This window comes from Lithobates pipiens, unplaced genomic scaffold (assembly GCF_037356315.1).
Source record: "Lithobates pipiens isolate NorthernLeopardFrog02 unplaced genomic scaffold, aLitPip1_a1.2 Scaffold_8, whole genome shotgun sequence".
Classification (NCBI taxonomy): Eukaryota; Metazoa; Chordata; class Amphibia; order Anura; family Ranidae; genus Lithobates; species Lithobates pipiens.
The window spans coordinates 136667815-136691546 of NW_027507903.1; the positions used below are offsets into that span (position 1 = coordinate 136667815).

The window sequence follows — 23732 nt, forward strand, 5'->3', positions numbered from 1 at the left end:
CTCCCATGCAGAACTGCACCAGATTCTGAACTCTCCAGTGTTAGTAAATCTCCCCCTATGCTTATATTGAAGTCTATTACATGCAAAATGCACCCTGCTGTGGGAAAAAAAGTCCCTGAACCTTTCAAAAATGCAGCAGCTGAAAAACGCATAGATGTGAATGTGTCCCATAGGAAACCATGCTAAATGGACTGTAGTTCGTTTCTGCAAAATGCACCAAAAAACGCACAGATGTGAACCTAGCCTTACATACATTTTTGGTGCGCTATCCTTCATGACAACAGACACATCAGTGTCAAGACTTCGCCAAAAAAGTGAAACACATTAAAAAATGCATTTAAAAAATAATAAAAAACGCATGAAAAAAATTGAAACGTGCCATAAAAATGCATCAACCGCACATGCATAGATGGGAACTGAGCCTAAATGCATGCGTGTTTTGGGGCAAGGACAGACACACAACTAGCGTTTTCAGGAAGGGGTCACCAATGGCAGCCTCTCCACTTTTCTTAGACCTGGGGAAGGCTTTGTGCTATATATAAAGAGCTGTGAATACTTTTCACTCCAGATGACCAAAGTCTTTCCCAGCCAGGAGATGTCCCAGCATGACTCCCCCAGCTAGGAGGACTGCAGTGATGATGCTGTGATCAGCACATTGTCCTGCCAATCACCACCCTTCTCCTTGTTTCACAATTTGGGGAGGGCAAATGGGAAACTTTTTTTTTTTGTCTGCTCTTTCCAGCAGACACATTCCATCGGCTCCTTTAAGAAGAAAACAAGAGTCTGGGGATCCCAGCTCATCAGATCCCTGATGATCTACAGAGAGGAGATCCACTTGTAGGACTCCAGGACCTGGGAGAACATGACCCTTCTTTGTGTAGGGGGGAGCTTAGAGCCCCTGCCATCCACAGACTCTGCATAGGGCGCCTTTATCGAGACTATTGAAGGATCATCAGCCAGCGGGGATCGCAGCTTCTCCATGATCCGTCTTGGAAGAGGTGACCCCGAGGAGACTGGAGCGTCTAAGGAGTGAAAGGGGACACTTTCCGAAGTGTGAATTAAAGTGCGAAGCCAGATTGGGGCTGGGAGAGGAGGGAAGGAGGAGGAGGGGAGTCTGCCATCCCAGAGCCTGGATCACATTACATTCTTCCACTCCTCTCCTGCAAGTTTTCTGGGAGAGAAAAGTCTCCTGTTGTCTGCCATTGCATGCCTGGAGCTCGGGGAACACAGCAGGACTTTGCTCTGGATGCTGAGTCCTTGGATGGACTGTGATGGAGGGAGGGAGATTGTCCCCATCCCATTGAGACAAAGCTGTGTGCAGTTTGGGGCCATTCCTGCTTTGTGTTGTTCTGGAGGATAGTCTTCCTGCCCCCCACCCCACCCCCATCCTCCTAAACATGTCCTCCTCCATGGGGCTGAGGATCTTCTGGATGGTGGTGATTAGCTTCTTCATGTCTGCCTCTGGAGAGATTCACTTCAATGAATCCCTGTACATGGATAGGTGCAAGAAGAGCACCACTTGTGAATCCCTCAAATACAACATCTGCCTGGGATCTGCTTTGCCCTATGCCTTCACCTCCATTGCCCTGGCTGAGGACTCCTTCACCCAGGATGAAGTTCATGATAAGCTCCTGCTGTGGTCTGGTATGTAGCTGGGTCCTATGGTGAGCCCACCTCTGGGGCTCATTCACTACTTGCACATGGGTGGTCTGGGGGGGGGGTCACTGAACTGAATCATGTGTTTTCCTTTCCAAGTGCTATGTGTTGTGTTTTTGTTATAGTGAAAGAAACACAAGAAAAATTGTAATTTGTTATATTGTTTTATTATTATTTGTTTTTGTTATTGTAGTTGGAGCAGAAAGTTTGACCTAATGATTTGGCCCATGCACACAAGACGTTTGTTTCCTACCCTGGAAGGCCTATGCTCCAGGGGAAGTAAAAGAATCATTAAAAAGGAAGTAAAGGCAAAAAAACAAAACAAAAAAAAAACACACCCTGTAAGGCAAAGGCATAATGAGCTAGTATGCATAGCATACTAGCTCATTATGAATAACTTACCTGAGAATGAAGACCCCCAAAGCGCTCTTCCGTCTTCCTCTTCGCCGCTGCCATGTATCCCGGAGCGACTTCCGGGTCTCGCTGCTCCGGCGCTGTGATTCGCCGGAGCCGCAATGACGTCACTCCTGCGCACGGGAGCCAACACGAGCGGCATATCGCTGCGGCCTGCCCAGTGCGCCTGCGCGCAGCTGTCTACAGCGAATGCGATGTAGACAGCAGTGCCTGTCTTTTTGGAAATATCTCCTAAACCGTATAGGTTTAGGAGATATTTCTTGGACCTACAGGTAAGCCTTAATCTAGGCTTACCTGTAGGTCAAAGGTGTTTGTAAGGGTTTACAACCACTTTAAGGCTGGATTCACACCTATGCATTTTGCAGATTTGCACTACAGAACGTGTTCCATAGGAAACCATGTTAAATGGACTGTAGTGCAAATCTTCAAAATGCAAAAAGCACTAAAAAGGCATAGGTGTAAATCCAGCCTAAAAACTTGCCTGGTTCACATATAGGTGGTGCTGTAAGGCTCAGTTCACACTAGTGCAATGCCAGACATCGCATGTGATTTGCACCGCATTGCTTTGCACATTAGGCTGGATTCACACCTATGCAGTTTTAGTGCTTTTTGCATTTTGTAGAATTGCACTACAGAACGTGTTCCATAGGAAACCATGTTAAATGGACTGCAGTGCAAATCTACAAAATACAAAAAGCACTAAAACTGCATAGGTGTGAATCCATCCTTACACGCGAAGTCTGTGCGGTGCAACTTCAGCCATACAAACTGTATGGCTAAAAACGCATCACATTTGCACCAAAATGGTGAAGGACCCTTTTTTGGTCCACACCCATGCGATCTGATTCTTGTACCATTTCACAGTTAGCACTGCAATCTACAAACCGATTTGGGTGTTATTAACTTTACATTGACACCCGCAGCGGTTCGCAGATGTCAGTGTGAACCGCCTGTGATTCAGGTGTGATACAGGAACCCGCACAGGAATCACAGGGTTTCCCACTTCACACCAGTGTGAACCAAGCCTAAATGCAGCGATTCCTGAACATTTCCCACATCACAGTGAAATCACACTCCATTCATGCGATCTGCCAACGGTGTCAAATGAATGACACCCCAAAAATGGTTGCAATGCGACTGCAAGAATCAGATCGTGTGAGTGTGAACAGCCATGATTTTGTTGCGGTGCTGTGCCTATTGAGGCCATACAAAATGAATGGTCTTGAATCGCACTTCAAAGAATCGCATGTGATTTGAATAGGGATGCAGTGCGATTCCTATCCGAATCACGCTGCACAATTCGGAAAATTGGAATAAATTAACTCCCAAGCACTTGACGCACCTAGTGCTAAATAGCATTTAGAGGCGTATACACACATTTAGGCACGTCAAGCATTTTTTGATGCTGGAGCATTCCTCTCTTTAACATCCTTGACCTGTTTTTTTACTGCCTCTAAACGCCTGTGCACGGACACATAAACTAACATTAAGGGGTGTTTAGAGGCAGAAAAAAAAGCACAAAACACCTCTAAAAGTGTCCCCCCCTAAGTGAGGCCCTTTATCATCACTGAGGCTGATTGACCACCAAAGGAGCAGAGAATGTACACTGTGCCAAGTGAAGGTTCAGCATAGGGAATGAAGTAAGGTCTCATACACATGGCCATATCTGGCCATATAACGTAAATTCTGGCATATTTCCCCACTAGCATACAGCTGTCAGAGGCTTTACACAGCTATATGTTTGTATAAAAAAGTAATTGCCCAAAAATACGCACATGTGCCCTGGTGTACCACTTTGGACACAGAGAATATATATATATATATATATATATATATATATATATGTATATGTATGTATGTTTATTCAAATACTGGCATATATGCGTGTATAGCCATTGACTTCTATAGGAAGCTGTTTGCAGCACTTGGTGGCTCCCTGCCAAAATAGGCTGGATTTATAAGATATGGCCAGAAGCGTTAAAGTGACACTACACCATTTCTTTATTCTCTGATAATAACCTGTACACATCCACTATGTAATGGCCCTGTAATCGTTTTTTCTTTTTTTTTCTTTTTTCTGCCTCTTTTTTTTTTTTTTTTTTAAACAAACAATACACGTTATTTGGGGTCAGGTTCATTGCTCCTTACACAATACAAACCCCACCGCACCTAGACCATCTCAGGAGCGAGCAAGAGAGGGTGGCTACATTCCTACTTACAGTGGGACCACGGAGAATGAAAGTAGCCACCCTGTAAGGCACCTTTTTACATTAGCGCGTCTCCAAATGACTTTGACTTAGATGTGACTTTTGGTGTGACTTTAATCTCACTTTACGTTCTCTGAACAAAAGTGGCCTCAAAAGTGGGACCGAAGTAGTGCAGGAACCTTTTTCTGAAGTCGTAGCGACCTATGTAGTGTCAGTAGGAGTGGCTCTCATAGAAACGCATGTCCTTGCCAATTTGGGGTCTCACAAGTCGGATCCCAAGTTGCATAAGTGTGAAAGAAGCCTAACAAGAAGTCAGATCATAGCAACAAAAAAAAAAAGAATTTAGAGGAGGCTGAGAGCAATAGAAGGTACTTTTTTGAGTTAGAAATATGTATATGAATAGATTTGAACCAGAGTTTAGTAGTGTGTCTTCAAATAACAATAAAAATAGTGTTATGGAATTTTCTACATTGTCTCTTCTGTGTTTGTTACATTGTATGTTGTTCAATAAGGAGATCCTTTACTATGTTACAACACTGTCGGAATCAGAGTCTCTTAGGGTCCTTTCACACGGGGCGGATCAGTTCTGATCCGCCCCGTGGATGTCCGTTTGCTCAGCGGGGATCACTCCGCCGATCCCCGCTGAGCAGGGAGATGACAGGTCTGTCTCCGCACACTGTGCAGGGACGGACCTGTCACAGCGCCGCTCTCCCCTATGGGAGATCGGATGACGACGGACCGCAGTGCCCGTCGTCATCCGATCCGATCCGCAGACGGATGGAAAAATAGCTTTTTCCTCCGTTACACTTTTTCGGATCGGAGCGGGTCGGATGTCAGCGGACATGTCACCGCTGACATCCGACGCTCCATAGAGCTCTATGGAGCACCCGTTCAGGTCCGCCTGAAAAACTGACAGGCGGGCCTGAACGGGACGTTAGTGTGAAAGGGGCCTTAGGTAGTTGTGAGCACACAGTTCCTGGCCTACCCTTTTTTAAGGCCTACTAAAGAGGGAAGTTCTTTCTAGCAGAAAAATGAGGAAAATGAATGTAGCACAAAGGAAATCCGAATACAACTTCCAAATTATATTATAAAGACAAAGATCCAGATTTTCTTTCTGTTCCAAAAGTCACTTTGGTTTTGCTTTTCAATCAAATTTTCCATATTAGGAGTAATGTCACGTTCAATGCACAGAGGAGTAGAGGGGGGGTCATGACGTTTGCTGATTTGCATGGGATTCTTAATTTGGTTACCATTAGGAAATCTTCTTCTATTTATATCTAGATATTAGTTATATTAATAATTGTATATTTGATCTGGGGAAAAAAACTCACTGTAATATCTATTTGAGGAAGAAAATGTTTTTTTATGTTTTTTGATAGAATATTGATGTAAGCTATTAGGCTGGATTCACACCTATGCATTTTTAGTGCTTTTTGCAGATTTGCACTACAGTCCATGTAACAGGGTTTCCTATGGAACACGTTCTGTAGCGCAAACCTGCAAAAAGCACTAAAAATGCATAGGTGTGAATCAGGCCTAAGGCTGGATTCACACTTATGCATTTTTAGTGCTTTTTTGCATATTTGAACTACAGTCCATTTAACATGGTTTCCTATGGAACACGTTCTATAGTGCAAATCTGTAAAAAGCACAAAAAATGCACAGGTGTGAATCAAGCCTAAGGCCTGGATCACACCTATGCAATTTTTTGTTTGTTTTCAGTTTTGCAGAAATACACTATAGTCCATTTAACATGGTTTCCTATGTGTCATGTTCACATCTGTGCATTTTATGGAAAGGGCCAGGGACTTTTTTTTGTTTCTGGTTTTTGGTTCTATGGATCAAAAACATGTATTGAAAAATGCAAAATGCACCTGGAATATGCAAACTGCAACCTGCATAGGTGTGAACCAGGCCTTAACATGGTTTACTATGGATCACATTCACATCTGTGCATTTTAAGGAAAGGGTCAGGGAGTTTTTATTTATTCTGGTTTTTGGTTCCAAAAACGTTTTAGAGAGTCAGCCTGGGGAAGGGTTAAGAAGGGGTTAATTGAAGAGGGCAGAGCTGGCTGTTGACCCCTTACAACCTGTATTGAAAAACGCAAAATGCAAACTGCAACCTGCATAGGTTGTGAATAAAATCTAAATCTGAACTCCAGGTATGCATTTTATTGCATAGTAATAGGTGTCTTCTTTTCTCAATCAGCAAGCAGGCTGTTCAGAGAAAAAAAAAATTCCCCATCCACAGAAACGAGGTGATGGAGGAATCCTTTCCACTGTATCATTGTATTCTAATAGCTGGACGCCTGCACTGTCACACTACACAGATCAATGGCTGCAGCTGTTGATCGACAAAAGATTTCCAACATTCCTATTTGACAGAAGTCAATTGTTGGATCGACTTCTGTCAAGTGGGAACGGCCCATACATGGATCCAAATCCAGCCGGTCCCTGATTTCATATAGTTACATAGTTAGTCTGGCTGAAAAAAGACACAAGTCCATCTAGTTCAACAAATAGAAGGGGGAATATATATATATATATATATATAATTATACACAGTATCACAAAAGTGAGTACACCCCTCCACATTTTTGTAAATATTTTATTATATCTTTTCATGTGACAACACTGAAGAAATGACACTTTGCTACAATGTAAAGTAGTGAGTGTACAGCTTGTATAACAGTGTAAACTTGCTGTCCCCTCAAAATAACTCAACACACAGCTACGTCCGACGCGCGCCGATGTACGTCGGCAGAATGGCACGGCTGGGCAAATGTACATACCTGTACGTCCCTTTAAATTTGCCTCACGGAGAGGAAGAATGGGGAGATCCTAATGTAAACAAGCATCTCCCCGTTCTGCCTAGTGACAGTTTCACTGATCTCTGCTCCCTGTGAGCGGGAGCAGAGATCAGTGACGTGTCACACATCGCCACCCCCCCCCCCCCCCCCACAGATAGAATCACTCCTCAGGACATACTTAACCCCTACATTGCCACCTAGTGGTTAACCTCTTCACTGCCAGTGTAATTTACACAGGAATCAGTGCATTTGTATAGCACCGATTGCTGTATAAATGACGGTGGTCCCAGAAATGTGTCAAATATTACTGATGTGTCCGCCATAATGTTGCAGTCATGCTAAAAATTGCTGCTTGCCGCCATTACAAAAAAATGCCATAAAACTATCCCCTATTTTGTAAACGCTATAACTTTTGCGCAAACCAATCAATAAACGCTTATTGTGTTATTTTTGGTAAAAAAAAAAAAAAAAAAAAAAAAAAAGAATACATATCAGCCTAAACTGAGGAAAAAAAGTTTTTGTTATATATTTTTGGGGGATATTTATTATAGCAAAATGTAAAAAAATAATTAATTTTTTTCAAAATTGTCACTCGTTTTTTTGTTTATAGCGCAAAAAATAAAAACCGCAGGGGTGATCAAATACCACCAAAAGAGAGCTCTATTTGTGGGGAAAAAAGGACGTCAATTTTGTTTGGGAGACACATTGTACGACCGTGCAATTATCAGTTAAAGCGACGCAGTGCCAAATCGCAAAAGTGCTCTAGTCTGTGGCCAGCAAAAATGGTCCAGAGGGTAAGGGGTTAATGTCTAAACCAATGGCAACAAAAGAGAGTACACCCCTAAGTGAAAATGTCCAAATTTGGCCCAAAGTGTCAATATTTTGTGTGGCCACCATTATTTTCCAGTACTGCCGTAACCCTCTTGGGCATTCGAGTTCACCAGAGCTTCACAGGTTGTCACTGGAGTCCTCTTCCACTCCTCCATGACATCACGGAACTGGTGGATGTTAGAGACTTTGCACTCCTCCATCTTCCATTTGTGGATGCTCCACAGATGCTCAATAGGGTTTAGGTCTGGAGAAATGCTTGGCCAGTCCATCACCTTTACCCTCAACTTCTTTAGCAAGGCAGTGGTTGTCTTGGAGGTGTGTTTGGGGGGGTTATGTTGAAATACTGCCCTGCGGCCCAATCTCCGAAGGGAGGGGATCATGCTCTGCTTCAGTATGTCACAGTACATATTGGCATTCATGGTTCCCTCAATTAACTGTAGCTCCCCAGTGCCGGCAGCACTCATACAGCCCCAGACCATGACACTTCCACCACCATGCTTGACTGTAGGCAAGACTTGGTTGCCGCCACACACGCTTGACACCATCTTAACCAAATAAGTTTATCTTGGTCTCATCATACCACAGGATATGGTTCCAGTAATCCATGTCCTCAGTCTGCTTGTCTTCAGCAAATTGTTTGTGGGCTTTCTTGTGCGTCATCTTTAGAAGAGGCTTCCTTCTGGGACGACAGCCATGCAGACCAATTTGATGCAGTGTGCGGCATATGATCTGAGCACTGACAGGCTGACCCCCCACCCCTTCAACCTCTGCAGAAATGCTGGCAGCATTCATACGTCTGTTTCCCGAAGGAAATCTCTGAATATGACGCTGCGCATGTACACTCAACTTCTTTGGTCCACCATGATGAGGCCTGTTCTGAGTGAAACCTGTCCTGTTGAACTGCTGTATGGTCCTGGCCACCGTGCTGCAGCTCGGTTTCAGGGCCTTGGCAATCTTCTTATAGCCTAGGCCATCTTTGTGTAGAGCAACAATTCATTTTTTTCAGATCCACAGAGTTTTTTGCCATGAGGTGCCACGTCGAACTTCCAGTGACCAGTATGAGAGAGTGAGAGCGATAACACCAAATTTAACACATCTACACACCCCCCCCCCCCCCATTCACATCTGAGACCTTGTAACACTAACGAGTCACATGACATCGGGGAGGGAAAATGGCTAATTGGGCCCAATTTGGAAATTTTCACTTAGGGGTGTACTCACTTTTGTTGCCTGCGGTTTAGACAGTTATGGCTGTGTGTTGAGTTAAATTTACACTGTTATACAAGCTGTACACTCACTACTTTACATTGTAGCAAATTGTCATTTCTTCAGTGTTGTCACATGAAAAGATATAATAAAATATTTACAAAAATGTGAGGGGTGTACTAACTTTTGTGAGATACTGCGCCTGTGTGTGTGAACTCCTGTGATTACTATGCAGCAGGGTTGCCACTTGGCATATTTCATCAGAAGCAGTTCATTGTTGAACATTGGGATTTCCATTATAGTGCTCATTTGCACCAAACATTGCTTAAAAAAGTACATGAGCTTCTTTTAGGGTGCATATTTTGGTCCCAGTAGGCTTCAGTGGGAGTGTTTTTTCTTGACCAATAACTAGATTTCCATAAATAAAAAAAATCGCTCAAGTTTGACGCTTATGACAAAATGCACAAAAACACTTGCTCATAAAAAAAAAAGCCTGAAATACAACAAAGCGTGAATGGGGCCTATTAGAGTAGAGAAATAATAGTGATCTATTGCCAGTCCTGGAGTGTTTCATATGTTTCGTGCACCACAGTACTTGTCTGATTTACTTGATTTCATTGAAGAACCCTTTTATAGGCCTAGTGCATAGTTCCAGCATTACAAAGCACTAAGCTTTAATTTTCTTGTTACTTCATTGTAACTCGGCATATAGGCTTGGGGTAACAAAAGACAAGATAGGTTGATAGAAGTGCCAGCCTTTTCATTTAAATGTAGCTTTTACTGCCTGCTTTCACTTCCTGTCCCATAGCCAAAGCAGGAAGTAAGCGGAAATCCCTCCACAGTGACAGAAATCCCTGGTTGTCACCAGAACTAGTGTCTCAATTGGAAAATTTCCCCTCTATTAGCCCTTGTACTCACGGTCGGACATTCTGATAACCAAATCCGTTGGATTTTGTCCGACGGATTTTTTCCAAAACTGTTGCATACACACGGTCAGACCAAGTTGTCGGAAAATCCAATTGTACATAACGTGATGACATTATTTCATTACGACGGGACTACGTTCAGGCTAGTAGCCAATAGCTTTGGTCTAGGAATTTGATCTGAGCATGCGTGGCACTTTGTCCGTCGTAGTAGGCTACACATGATCGGAGTATGTCCGATTGGAGCAGTTTGTCGGAAAATATTTCCAGCAAGTTGGAAATTTTGGTCCGACGGATATTCCGACGGAAACAGTCCGATGCATACCACACACAGTCGGAATATCCGACAAAACCGTCCGATAGGACACATTCCGACGGAATCTCCGACCCTGTGTACAAGGGCTTACTGTCCTGTGAAAACCCAAAAATTTTCGATTTTCTTTCCTTTCGCTTTTGATGATAATGGTAAACAGGAAGGAAAGAGAGAGGATGATCCTCTGTAATAGGCACAGATAACAAAAAACCTGATGGGTTCTAATCCCTCCTCTGAACTTTGAGGCATGTCCAAAAAGTTGCAAAGCAGTAAACTGCGACTAATTGCATTTTTTTTTTTTTTTTTTACAAAATTCTTCAATGATAGCCTTGAATACTTGATTTTATTTTATCTCTTTGTCCTGAGGACCACTGGCACGTTGCAGAAAATGGGATCCAACATTTTTGACTTGTCACCTGAACAAGAGGTAATCCAACAGGACCTGTTCTGGTGACAATTGTATAAAAAGGAATTTCACTAAGCTTTCTAAGATTTTCTCTAACTTCCGGTTGCATCTCTAGGGCAGGAAGTTAAAACATTATCACCAATGAGACGCAGAACGTAAAATATAAACAGGCTTTAGCCTGACGATGGTGGAAATTGGGTAACAGGAGTGCAGAACGAACTGCACTCCTGTGATCCATAGGAGAAGTATAGCCAAAAAAGCTTTAGCCATACTTTTCCTTTATTAAATTCTACATTTGTGGCCAGCATAATATATTTGTAATTAATTTTATTGTTTATTTCTCTTGGAATCCACTAGCCTTTGTGAAACTGCATGTATGAAATCTGAAAATCTATATGAAAACCCAGCCCAAACATTTTGCATTGTTCAAAAATACTACTAGAATATGTATTTGAGGTTGCAGGTAAACCAGTGGGGGTGCCGATCATGTGATTTCTCCTGTGTCAGCTAGCGGGTCGGGAGTACTTAAAAAATCATGCGTGTTCCCGGCCCGCAAGCAAAACGCATCTCTGTGGGTAGGGCAACCCCCGCGAGGTGCCCTGTTACTATGTGCTACCGTATGTTCACTTGGATGGTGGGGCTTGCACCTGGACTCAGTGCACATGCGCCGTTCTTCTTCTGAGACTTTCGGAGTCTCCTTCTCCTCCGTACTGCGCAAGCCTGCGCAGTACGGGGTGGACACTATCTGATGGCTTTGACAGAACACCGGCACTGGGGATGACCCGCACGGATGCCGGTGGGAGCCACACACCGCTCAGCTTGCGCTGTGAGATCGAAGTGCGTTCCAGTGCCGAAGTGATGTGACTGGAATGTGCCTTGATGTACTTTTCGTAATGCTACATCACCAGCCCTTCCTAGGCAGAATTCACCCCCTACTCCTCCTTTTCCCTGGCCTAAACTCAATGGCTGGATTATAATTCAGGCTTCTGTCAAATAAGTATTTCTTCAAAAACTCTCTGACCCGCATATTCCTTAGTTTCTTACTTTCCTACAACTTTGTCAGACTGCAGTACTTACAGCTTTGTTAAAAATAAGTCATCAATGGCAATTCCCATAAAGAGACTCTAAATGGGCAAAATGGCAGGTTCTCATGAAGGTGCATTGCCCCCCCCCCCCACTGATACTAACCTTGCTGGCATTCCCCCAACACCCTGTTCCTCCCTCAGGACTGGTAGCCCCAACCTGTGTAAACTCAATGTTTGATGGTGTCAGAGTTTATACAAGGTGGTCACGTGATCCCCTATACTGGGGAAAACTGGACATATACAAGGGCTCCAGTGGTGGCAGTTGAGCTCAGTGCAGGTGAATCTCAGCATTTTCAAGAAAACCTTTTAGATTGTAAGCTGTCATGAGCAAGGTCATGTGATCCATCTTGTATTGAATTGGATTGTAACTACTGTCTCCCTTTATTTTGTAAAGTGCTGTGCAATCTGCTGGCGCTAAATAAATCCTGAATACTATAATAACCTGCCATTTACCCTAAATGCACAAAGTGTCAGAGTCTCTTTGTAGGTTTACAGTTGTGCCATACTCCGTAAGATGTTCAAAGCTTGGGATATGTTATTATTATTTTTTTTATATAACCTAACACTGCTTTAAACTTCTCCACAACTTTATCCCTGACCTGTCTGGTGTGCTCCTTGGCCTTCATGATGCTGTTAGTTCGCCAAGGTTCACTGACAAACCTCTGAGGGCTTCACAGACCAGCTGTATTTATACTGAGATTAAATTACACACAGGTGGACTCTTATTAACTAACTAGGTGACTTCTGAAGGCAATTGGTTCCACTGGATTTTAATTAGGGGGCTGAATACAAATGCACACCACACTTTTCAGATATTAATATATAAAAAAGTTTAAAAACCATTTATCATTTTCCTTCCACTTCACGATTAGGTGCCACTTTGTGTTGGTCTATCACATAAACTCCCAATAAAATACATTCACGTTTTTGGTTGTAACATGACAAAATGTAGAAAATTTCAAGGGGTATGAATACTTTTTCATACTGTATGGTTTAAATTTGGGTAGACATTGTTGGGATTTGTTTCATCTGAAGACCCTTGTCACTTTGGCTTTGTAAATAAAAATGCATACATGCACCATACAGATTTACTGTGTGTAGGGGTATATAGTGTGTGTGTGTGTGTGTGTGTGTGTGTCTGTGTATGTATATGTGTATATATATATATATATATATATATAACAGCAGCCAATAAGAATCTTTGTCAAATATTTCTGTTTTTACAAAGCTGCTTTAATATTCTCTATAATTTATCTCAAATTCGTACGAATTTCCCTAAATTCGTATGTTCGGGGGGATCCGAAATACAAATTGCCATGCGTCCGAATTTTGTACGAAATGCGAACTTTTGTTTACGAATCCCCAGGAGGAAGTCAGCACAGCACAGGGATGGTGGGAGCCTCTCATCTAACGAAAATTCGTATTTCGGATAGGAAATTCTTCAACGGAATTTCGTATTTTGGATAAAAACCAAACTTGCATCAGCATCGACTATCATATTGAGGTATATTTTTGCCTTTAAATTCATCGTAACGAACGTTCGTACAAGTTAACGAACCTAACGACAATTCGTATTTCGTATGAATTGAAATTGAATTTCGGACACGAAATATAAAGTACGAATTAATTTTAATACGAACCGTAATGGAACAGAACGAAACAAATTTATTGACGGCGCCCATGTCTATAATGGACTACTATGCATCGTATAGTAGTCCATTATGTGTCACTTACCTGACACAGGAGCCAGCGATGTCACCGCTGTCCCCTCTTCCACGGAGCGTCCATCTTCTTTCCGGGTATTGTGGCTCCGGCGCTGTGATTGTCCGGAGCCGTGATGACGTCACTCCTGCGCATGTGCACGGGAGCCGCCACTAACGGCATATCGCTCATTGCGCCTGCGCGCTGCTGTCTACGGCACATGCGCCATACACAACGGTGCCTGACTTTTTTTGAAAATATCTCCTAAACCGTATAGGTTTAGGAGATATTTCTTGGACCTACAGGTAAGCCTTAATCTAGGCTTATCTGTAGGTCAAAGTGGTCTGTAAGGGTTTACAACCACTTTAACAAGTGGAGTTGATATACTGAAGGCAAATAGACCATTTACTTTATAAGGGAATTCTCCCCAGAGCTTATTGAATGAGGTGACATTCTGCTGACTTCCATCATCCAGTCATCTGCAAGCAAAAATACTGTTTTATTAGTGTCCTTGCACTTGATTAGGGATTCTTTGAAAAGTGAAATTTCACATTTTCGACGCTCTGGGACAAATTCCCTTGCAAACTGCAACTTTCCTTGGAAACTGAACATCCTATTTACCTTTAGTGCTGGTTCACACTAGTGCGACTTCTGATGCAACTCGAGTCGTACAGAGTCAAAAAAACATTCCCTAGGATTCATAAAGACTGGTGCAGGCAGATTTTGTGAAAGTGTCTCTCATGCATTCTGAAAGTGTTAACGAATGCGCCAAATTAATGTACCTGTCTAGAACTTGTGCTTGAATTTGGCTGATGCTGTGCTATTTGTAAGATGCATTTAAGACACTTTTTCAAGGTTTGTCTGAGACAGTTTTTCTCTCTGTATGCCAAAAGGTAGTTGGTCTTAAAGCGCCCACTTTGTTATTTTTATTATAGGCTTACCTGTAGGTAAAATTAACATCTTCTAAACATGCACCGTTTAGGAGATATTCACCCTGCATGCAGCCACTGACGTCACCAACGCATGCGCTCTGAAGGTCCGGCAGACCGCGCCGGACCATCAGAGCCTCTTGCCATTACCAAGGGTTCCCCCACCGCAGCTCCGGCCACTCACAGCGCCGAAGCCCGCAAACCCGGAAGAGAGGCCAGGGGAAGATGTCGGCCTTCTCGGCGGTGACCGGTGTTCTGGCAGATAGTGTCCTGCCATCATATAGTGTCCGCCCCGTACTGCGCATGCGCAGTACAGAGCAGACAAATCTTCGGAAAATCTCCGAAGCTGAACGGCGCCTGCGCCATGAGTGGAGGTGGTAGCCCCACCATCCAAGTGGACATAGGATTGTGAATATTAGAGGGCCTCTCGCCGGGCGAGCTTCGCTCGCCACGCTTTGGGTTCGGCCTCGATGCGCTCGGCTCTTTTATATTCCTACTCTATGTCCACTTGGATGGTGGGGATTGAACCTGGACTCACGGCGCAGGCGCCTTTCATCCTCGGCAATTTTCGGAATCTGTGTTGCTGTGTACTGCGCATGCGCAGTACACAGCGGACACTATCGGATGGGGGACCTTATATGATAGGACAACGGCCAACACTGGATAGGCTTCGTTCCAAAGTAAGTATGCATACTAGCACAGTATACCATTGCCTTACAGGTTTTTTTATTCAGAGGTTTACAACCGCTTTAATTGGCTCCACTTTTACATTCAGCGCATTTGATGCAACACAATGTAAAAGTGGCGCATTTTAGAACAATTTGAATTTGGTGTACCTGTTGTGGTCACAACCAAAAGTGTTGCAGATGCTTAATGAATTTTGCGCAATACATTAGCAAGAGAGATTAACCTCCCTGGCGGTATGATTATGTATGATTTTTGAATCTCAAAGCGGGACATTGTTTTGCATGGAAATTTTGGCGTTTTATATTGTAGGCCTGTAATTCTTAGGAATAGCTCACTTAAATCTGTCCAAACAAGAGTCTAGTAGACATCCTGGGTATGATAAAGTTTGAAACATGAAATCATGAATTATAATATAATAACTATAAATATTTATAACAAATAATTATATAATAATAATACATTTTATTCAATAATTTAATCAAATCAAAAACACAGAAATTTGTCCAAACAAGGGTGCAATATTACTAGTGGCTATAATACTACACTGCATATTGGTTTAGTAAACATCCCGGGTATGAAAAATTTTAAATCCAATGTCACAATCAGGACAGTGGAACCTGGATTTCTTTCGGATTTTCTCTCCACTGTCATCTCGCTTTGAGCAACAAACCAAGCACATCCTTGTAGGTGCTGTCTTTTTCTTGGTTGGTTGGATGTAGTCCATGAAGTAATGACCAGTCGGGTGTTCCGGGTTGACAACACCAACAGCACAATGTCTAGCTCTGTTCACAGCCATTGATGGTGTTTGGTGGTTCACAAAGATCTGTTCGGTAATTTTCCAAATTAAGTCAGAATGAATCACAGGCCTGTCACTCTTTTTTTTTTTTTTTTTTTTTTTTTAACAGAATGTAGGCATTCCACAAGCTTTGCTCAAGATGATGCCTGAAGATCTTCTTGTAATACTACTTTGCTGTTTCCTCATTGCTGGCTAGAATGGCATTGCTTGGTTAGCTCTGTTAACACCTCCCATGGTGATATTATTATTATTATTATTATTATTATTTATTATATAGGTTTTATATAGCGCCAACAGTTTGCGCAGCACTTTACAACATAAGGGCAGACATTACATTTACATTACAATTTGGTACAAGAGGAATCAGAGGGCCCTGCTCGTTAGAGCTTACAATCTAAAAAGGAAGGGTCAATTGATACAAAAGGTAATAGCTGTGGGGGGGATGAGCTGATGGAGGAAGTAAAACAGTGTTAGTTAGAAGCAGGATAGGCTTCTTTGAAGAAAAAGGTTTTCAGGAATCGCCTAAAGATGGATAGATTAGGGGACAGTCGGACAGATTGGGGTAGGGCGTTCCAAAGGATGGGAGAAGCTCTGGAGAAATCCTGGAGGCGAGTATGGGAGGAGGTGACAAGGGAGCTAGAAAGCAGGAGGTAGGAGGTGTTAATATAGTCTATCACTACTTGTGGCTTCATAATTTCTTTCCCTCCTTTCGTGCACACCATAGCAGTGGAGGTATTATGAACTGTACTCATTAGGCACACATCATTCTTGTCACGCCATTGCAGTGCCATCATTTTGCCTTTCTGCCAAGCAACCATTTCTCCAGTCTTCAGCTTCTTATTGCCAAACATTGGCGGCATGTTGTGCTGGTTAGCCCTAGCAGTTCCATAGGCATCTGTTTTGTTCTGCAGAAGAAACTTAAAGTTCAGGAGACGTGTAAAAGTTGTCGGTTTTTACACAATAGCCCTGATTTAACAATGGCTCAATCATTGAAATACGGAAGATGTTGCCATTCCATAGTTTCTCTATTTTGGCTTGAATTTTGTTCCTTTCCCAGTGTATAGGACTGAATCCCAAATGTAGCCAGTTGACGATTCGCATAGCATGAAGGATTTTACGCCAAATCATGCTCTCTTTGATGCAATGTATTGTATCCAGCTAAGCCTTCCCTTGTATGCCATTAGACTTTCATCTATGCTGATATCTCTTTCTGGCACATAGCTCTGTTGGAAATTCTTTAGAATCATTTGAGATACTTCCCACATTTTCTTGAGTTTTTGTGCAGGGTGAGTTGTTTCATGAAATTCTTCTTGAGAAATTATTTTGTAAGTGGAAATATTTCATTATCAGGGACAATCTGTACTCTGAAATGACCATGCCAAAAAATGGAGTGGCAAGTAATTTGTTAGTTGTCCAATACCACTTCTGCAGGGGTTTCCCCACCACTCCCTGAAGTTTTATTAGGTCCAGAAATTTCCAAATGTCATCTTAGGTCACTGGTTCCCACTTTCTGCTCCTTGGAAACTTCCGATGCGTAGTAGCTTGTTGCTCTTGGTACAAGTTTGTCCCCGTAACTATTTTTTCAATAACCTCATTGGTCAGAAATAGTTGTAAGTATGCCAACGGGTTGTCATCTTCAACATCTACTTTCATACCAAGTGCTCCAGAAAATGTGAATCTTGGGGGGCTCTGTGTGATCCGTACCACAGTCAATAGAGCACCAAGTTCGTACATCACTAAGCTCAGTCTCAGAACCGTCGCATTTGTCACTATCAGTGTCTGATGACGAATTTACCCATGAATTACTATTGCTCAATTCTGCAAGTGATTCTAATGCCGCGTACACACGAGCAGAATGTCCGACAGAAAAAGTCAGGAAGCTTTTCATCGTATATTCCGATCGTGTGTATGCCTCATCTGACTTTTTTTTTTTCAAAATTCTGACAGACCTAGAAATAGAACATGTTCTAAATGTTTCTGACGGAATCAATTCCTATTGGTAAAACTGCTCGTCTGTATGCTGTTCCGACAGACCAAAAACAAGGCATGCTCTGACGCAAGTACGAGACAGAAGCTATTGAACTTCCTTTTTCTAGTCCCATCGTATGTGTTGTACATCACCACGTTCTCGACGATCGGACTTTGGTGTGATCATGTGTACGCTACGCAAGACAGTTTCAGCGGTGTTCCGTCGGAAAAACCTTCAGAGTTTATTCCGCCGGGAAAACCGGTCGTGTGTACAGGGCATAATTCGCTATCACTGTTTTCAAGCCGGTCATAAACTGCTTTTGACGGAGAGGCGCGCTTTTTTGGATGCCATGGATGTTCTCAAGTTTCCAAGCAGAAAAAATGCAGGCAGGGCACTGCACAAAGCACTGGGGATAAACTGAGGTCAAATGATTTGATACAGTAATGTAATCCTATAAGATTACAATGCATTGTGTGTGTGTGTGTGTGCTGTGATTTGTACGCCCCCATGCGTCACGACGCTCGCAGGTAACTGAACCCGGAACACACAGAGCATCGAGTGGAGGACCCGGCCGGGGCACACAGCGGGTGTCAAAGGTTTCACTTGCTGGTGGCGCTGGCAGATCTTTGGGCCACAGTACTAGTTTTCACTAGCGGGTGTCTCCCGGCAGTCTGGAGCCGACAACTTCTGCAATCGGGCGTCACCTGAGACCGATTGCAGGAGGTGTGTATATATACCCGGCAGATGCTCACATATTTGCCTTGGTATTGCTCCTTGAGCCCTGACCTGTGTTTGCTATCCTGAGACCTGTGTTCCTGAATCCTGAACCTGTACCCTGTACTCTATATCCTGTGTTCCTGAACCCTGCATCCATCCCTGGAGTCCTGTCTTTCAGACTGATCCCTTCCTCCTGTTGTCCTCTCCCTGTCCCGTCCTGCTCCCTCTTCTGTCTGATTGATCTCCCGTATATGACCCTGGCTTGATTACGTTTATGATTATATCTTACTCCTGCATACACATTTGGTTTAGCATTATCATTGTGTGTCACTGTGGTTGTTTGCTTTATTGTTTATGACTTATCATACTAGTATTACTTTAAATGCATTTGGTCTTCCCTAGTATAGTCCACACATTTCTGGTCACATTGGTTGATGACAACGGGAGTAAATCGTGGGATCCTAGGGACAAGGTAACTTCATGTTCCTGGATACTGCGATGCAATCCCGAGTGTGGCTCCGGGTTACCGCTAATAGTACTGAAAATTAACCCTGAGCCACACTCGGGAAAACCGCCAGGGAGGTTAACACCAGAAAAGTGGCACAGCAGCATTAGTGAATTCCTCCCCACCAGTAGCCACCAGTCCACAAGGGGCGCTGGCCCCCGAGCCCGCAAAATCTGTGAGGCCATGCACTGTGCGGGGACCAGACCAACAGGTCTCTACCTGGTTTCGTCACCCCCCTCACAACCACAGCCTGAGGCCCCAATTGGCCAGTTTTATGTTGTCCTTGGGGTGCAGAGAACTGCGCCCCAAGCCCTCCCACCCTGCGATACAAGCGAATCGGCATCGGCTTTCTGCCCCGGGCCAATCAGGACAGGAGGGTGAAGAAAATATAATTGCAGAAGCTGCAGCACCGAGCACCAGGGGAGCCGTGACTGCTGGAGGACTCTGTCCGTAGGTTGAGTGCGTAGTCCAGGTGATCCGGTTCTAGCCAAGCCTGCTGCCTGCCGACACTCTCTATTGATGGAGCAATTTGTGGCCAGAAACAGGACCTGCTCCCAGTCTCTCCCCCGCTGGCTGCAGGACTATGTCACAGCTGACACGAAATCCAAGATGGCTGCCACAAGAGACACGGAAACATGTACCGCAGCTGACAGGTAACGCTCTCCCTCTCCTGCTTCTGCTTCTTCCATGCCCTCACAAAATCCTCCAGCACCAGCCGCCACTGAAAGATACCTATTCTCATCATTTCGATGATGCAAGGTGTGACTTTGGACAAGGTTTCTATGCTACTTTGGTGCAATATACAGTGTGATTTATCCTCAATAGTATATCCAGAGTGGCAGCAAAGTCACACTACTAATTGTACTAAAAATCGAGTCAAAATTGTACTGCAGCAATGTGAACCTAATGTAAATTAACACCTGTCTGTCAAAAGTGTCCTAAATGAAAACCCATGTAAGACATAGCTACCAATCAGTCTTTATATTGTTACTTTTGTATCATGAAATGAAGAATCTGGGAACAGACAGTTGTATTTTTTGACACAAGGCCACATCTATGCCATTTGTTTCAAGAGTCCTGAAATTCTGTGTAACTGGCCCAGTATTAGCAGCTTGTGTAACGCTATGTGTATCCAAAGAGTTACACCTCGGATATGTTTGCAGACGGCTTCTTGTTTGCATTCCGGCTATGTGCTCAGACGCCAACACACACCTCGGCAGAAACACCAAACTAAAATAAAACATAGCTTCTATATAGAACAATGAATTCCACAGGAAAGAGAGGCACACATGTACCGAAGGTCTTTAAAGTTGTTATAACAAACTGTTTTCAGTGTGTGTGTGTGTGTGTGTGTATGTTGGTGTGTTTATAGGGGAAGAGGGTGATGTACCCATACTGTAAATGATGGGAATATACAGCTAAAGGCCTCCCTGCTCACACCATCCATGATGGCCACTAAGCTGTTTCCAATGTTTCATGCATCAATATCAAATAGATAAGATTGTTGTAATAACCAGATGTAGTTACAATCACAGCTGTGAAGTATATCATGGAAAACATTCAGGATTACTCATATGGCAAATTATACTGCCATTTCCCAAATTTGGGTGATATCACTGAGCACTAAGTTTACAGCATAAAATGATATCACTAGTTTATAAAATTTATAGTTAAATGATGATGTCATATTTGGGGGAAAAAATGTCTATTCAGAATTTAGGATGGCATTAAGGAATAGGTATGAGTTGTTCCACATCACTTTTTTGGAACTGATAAACGTCAGCAGAGTTAAAACATGACTACGAGGATCGCTTCGATATAAATCTAACTGAAACGTGCTATCGCAAATATGACAGGGGTGGACTGACAACTCATGGGGCCCCCGGCCAATAGGAGAAGATTATGGGGGCCCCGGGCAATAGGAGATTATGGGGCCACACAGTATACACACACACACACACAATACATAGATATGGCACTAGAATGCGGTATAAGAGGGTATGTTGACAGAGGCAGTGTGAAGCTGTGCGTGTGTGTGTGTGTGTGTGTATACAATATCTCCCAAAAATGAGTACACCCCGCACATTTTTGTAAATATTTTATTATATCTTTTCATGTGACAACACTGAAGAAATTACACTTTGCTACAATGTAAAGTAGTGAGTGTACAACTTGTATAACAGTGTAAATGAGCTGTCCCCTCAAAATAACTCAACACACAGCCATTAATGTCTAAACCGCTGGCAACAAAAGTGAGTACACCCCTAACTGAAAATGTCCAAATTAGACCCAAAGTGTCAATGGGTCTAATACGTGCTTGCCTTCCAGTGGGTGGGGGGTCCGATCGGACCCCTTCCCGTTGGATGCGGCGGTCCGTTTCGCTTCAGGAGCCATCCGGGATGAGGGGATGGCCATTGGGATGGCCATCCCCTCTTGATCACTCCTGGCGAATGAGAAGCTTCCCCCGCTGTGTATTGTAAACACAGGCAGGGAGGAAGTGATGTCATTCTCCTCGGGGCGGTCTTTTTGACCGGACTGCAGGGGGAACACAGAAAGTAAGTGCACCAAACACTACACTGACATGTAGGTACACATAGGCACACAAATTCCCCCCCCCCCCCCCCCCCAGTCACAGTGTCACTGATTTCAGTGATCATTTATTTACTGATCACTGTATTTAGTGTCAGTTGTGACAGTAAAAACTGTCAGGGTAGTTAGTGTTAGGTCCAGGGTAGCCCCCGACCCCCCCCCCCCCAATAAAGATTTAACCCCCTGATTGCCTCTAGAGTTAACCTTTTCACCCCCTTTTGCCAGTATCACTAAGCAATCGTTTTTCTGATCGCTGCATTAGTGTCTGGTTAGCCAGTTAGTTATTTAGGTTCCCCGTCAGGTTTTTATATGGCGCCAGGGACCCCCATATACTACCTAATAAAGATTTTAACCCCCTGATTGCCCCTAGTTAACCCTTTCACCAGTGATCACCGTATAAGTGTTACGAGTGACTCTGGTTAGTTTGCTTTTTATAGCATCAGGACACCCACCATTTATTGCCCAATAAAGGTTTAACCCCCTGATCACCCGGCGGGTGATATCAATTAGGTTTTAGGGTCAGGGTCTGCGTCGCCCCAGGCAGCGCTAGGTTAGTGCCAGTACCACTAACACCCACGCGCAAAGCATAAACCTCCAGTAGTGGTATAGTATCTGAACAGATCAATATCTGATCTGATCAGATCTATACTAGCGTCCCCAGCAGTTTAGGGTTCCAAAAAAACGCATTGTTAGCGGGATCAGCCCAGATACCTGCTAGCGCCTGCGTTTTGCCCCTCCGCCCAGCCCACCCAAGTGCAGTATTGATCGATCACTGTCACTTACAAAACACTAAACGCATAACTGCAGCGTTTGCAGAGTCAGGCCTGATCCCCGCTAACAGTTTTTTTTGGTAGAGTTTTATATTTAAATCCTGAAGGCAGTGCTTGGTTTTCGGGGTCCCGTACGTGGCTAGGCTCCCAAAAAGTCCCCCACATGTGGTATCCCCGTACTCGGGAGAAGCAGCAAAATTTATTTTGGGGTGTAATTTGACTTATGCCCATAGCATGTGTGAGCAATATATCATTTAGTGACAACTTTGTGCAAAAAAAAAAAAAAATTGTAATATTCTTACAACTTGTGGCAAAATATAAAATATTTCATGGACTCAACATGCCTCTCAGTAAATAGCTTGGGGTGTCTACTTTCCAAAATGGGGTCATTTGGGGGAGTTTTGTGCTATTTTGGCATTTTATGGCCTTCGAAACTGTGATAGGTAGTGAGGAGTGAAATCAAAAATTTGCACCCTTAGAAATCCTGAAGGCAGTGATTGGTTTTCGGGGTGCCGTACGCGGCTAGACTCCCAAAAAGTCCCACATATGTGTAATCCCCGTACTCAGGAGAAGCAGCAGAATATATTTTGGGGTGCAATTCCACATATAACTATGGCATGTGTGAGCAATATATCATTTAGTGACAACTTTTTGTAAACTTTTTTTTTTTTTTTTTTTTGTGTCATTATTCAATCACTTGGGACAAAAAAAAATATTCAATGGGCTCAACATGCCCCTCAGCAATGTCCTTGGAGTGTCTACTTTCCAAAATGGGGTCATTTGGGGGGGTTTGTACTGCCCTGCCATTTTAGCACCTTAAGAAATGAGATAGGCAGTCATAAATTAAAAGCTGTGTAAATTCCAGAAAATGTACTCTAGTTTGTAGACGCTATAACTTTTGCACAAACCAATAAATATACGCTTATTGACATTTTTTTTACTAAAGATCTGTGGCTGAATAAATTTTGGCCTAAATGTATGACTAAAATTTTAGTTCATTCGATTTTTCTTATAACAAAAAGTAGAAAATATATATATTTTTTTAAAAAATTTTAGTCTTTTTCCTTTTATATCGTAAAAAATAAATATCGCAGAGGCAATCAAATACTATCAAAAGAAAGCTCTATTTGTGGGAAGAAAAGGATGCAAATTTTTCGTTTGGATACAACATTGCATGACCGCGCAATTACCAGTTAAAGCAGTGCAGTGCGAAATTGT

General features: G+C 43.2%; 1 protein-coding gene across 1 annotated transcript in view; it reads left to right on the top strand.

Moving 5' to 3' along the window:
- The first annotated feature begins 746 nt into the window (after window positions 1–746).
- Window positions 747–23732, top strand: part of SMO (smoothened, frizzled class receptor) — a 71425-nt gene continuing 48439 nt past the window's right edge. The window contains exon 1 of the mRNA XM_077472754.1: window positions 747–1644. Within this exon, the coding sequence (XP_077328880.1) occupies window positions 1398–1644 (247 nt within the window). The 5' untranslated portion in view covers window positions 747–1397. The remainder of the gene's footprint in view (window positions 1645–23732) is intronic.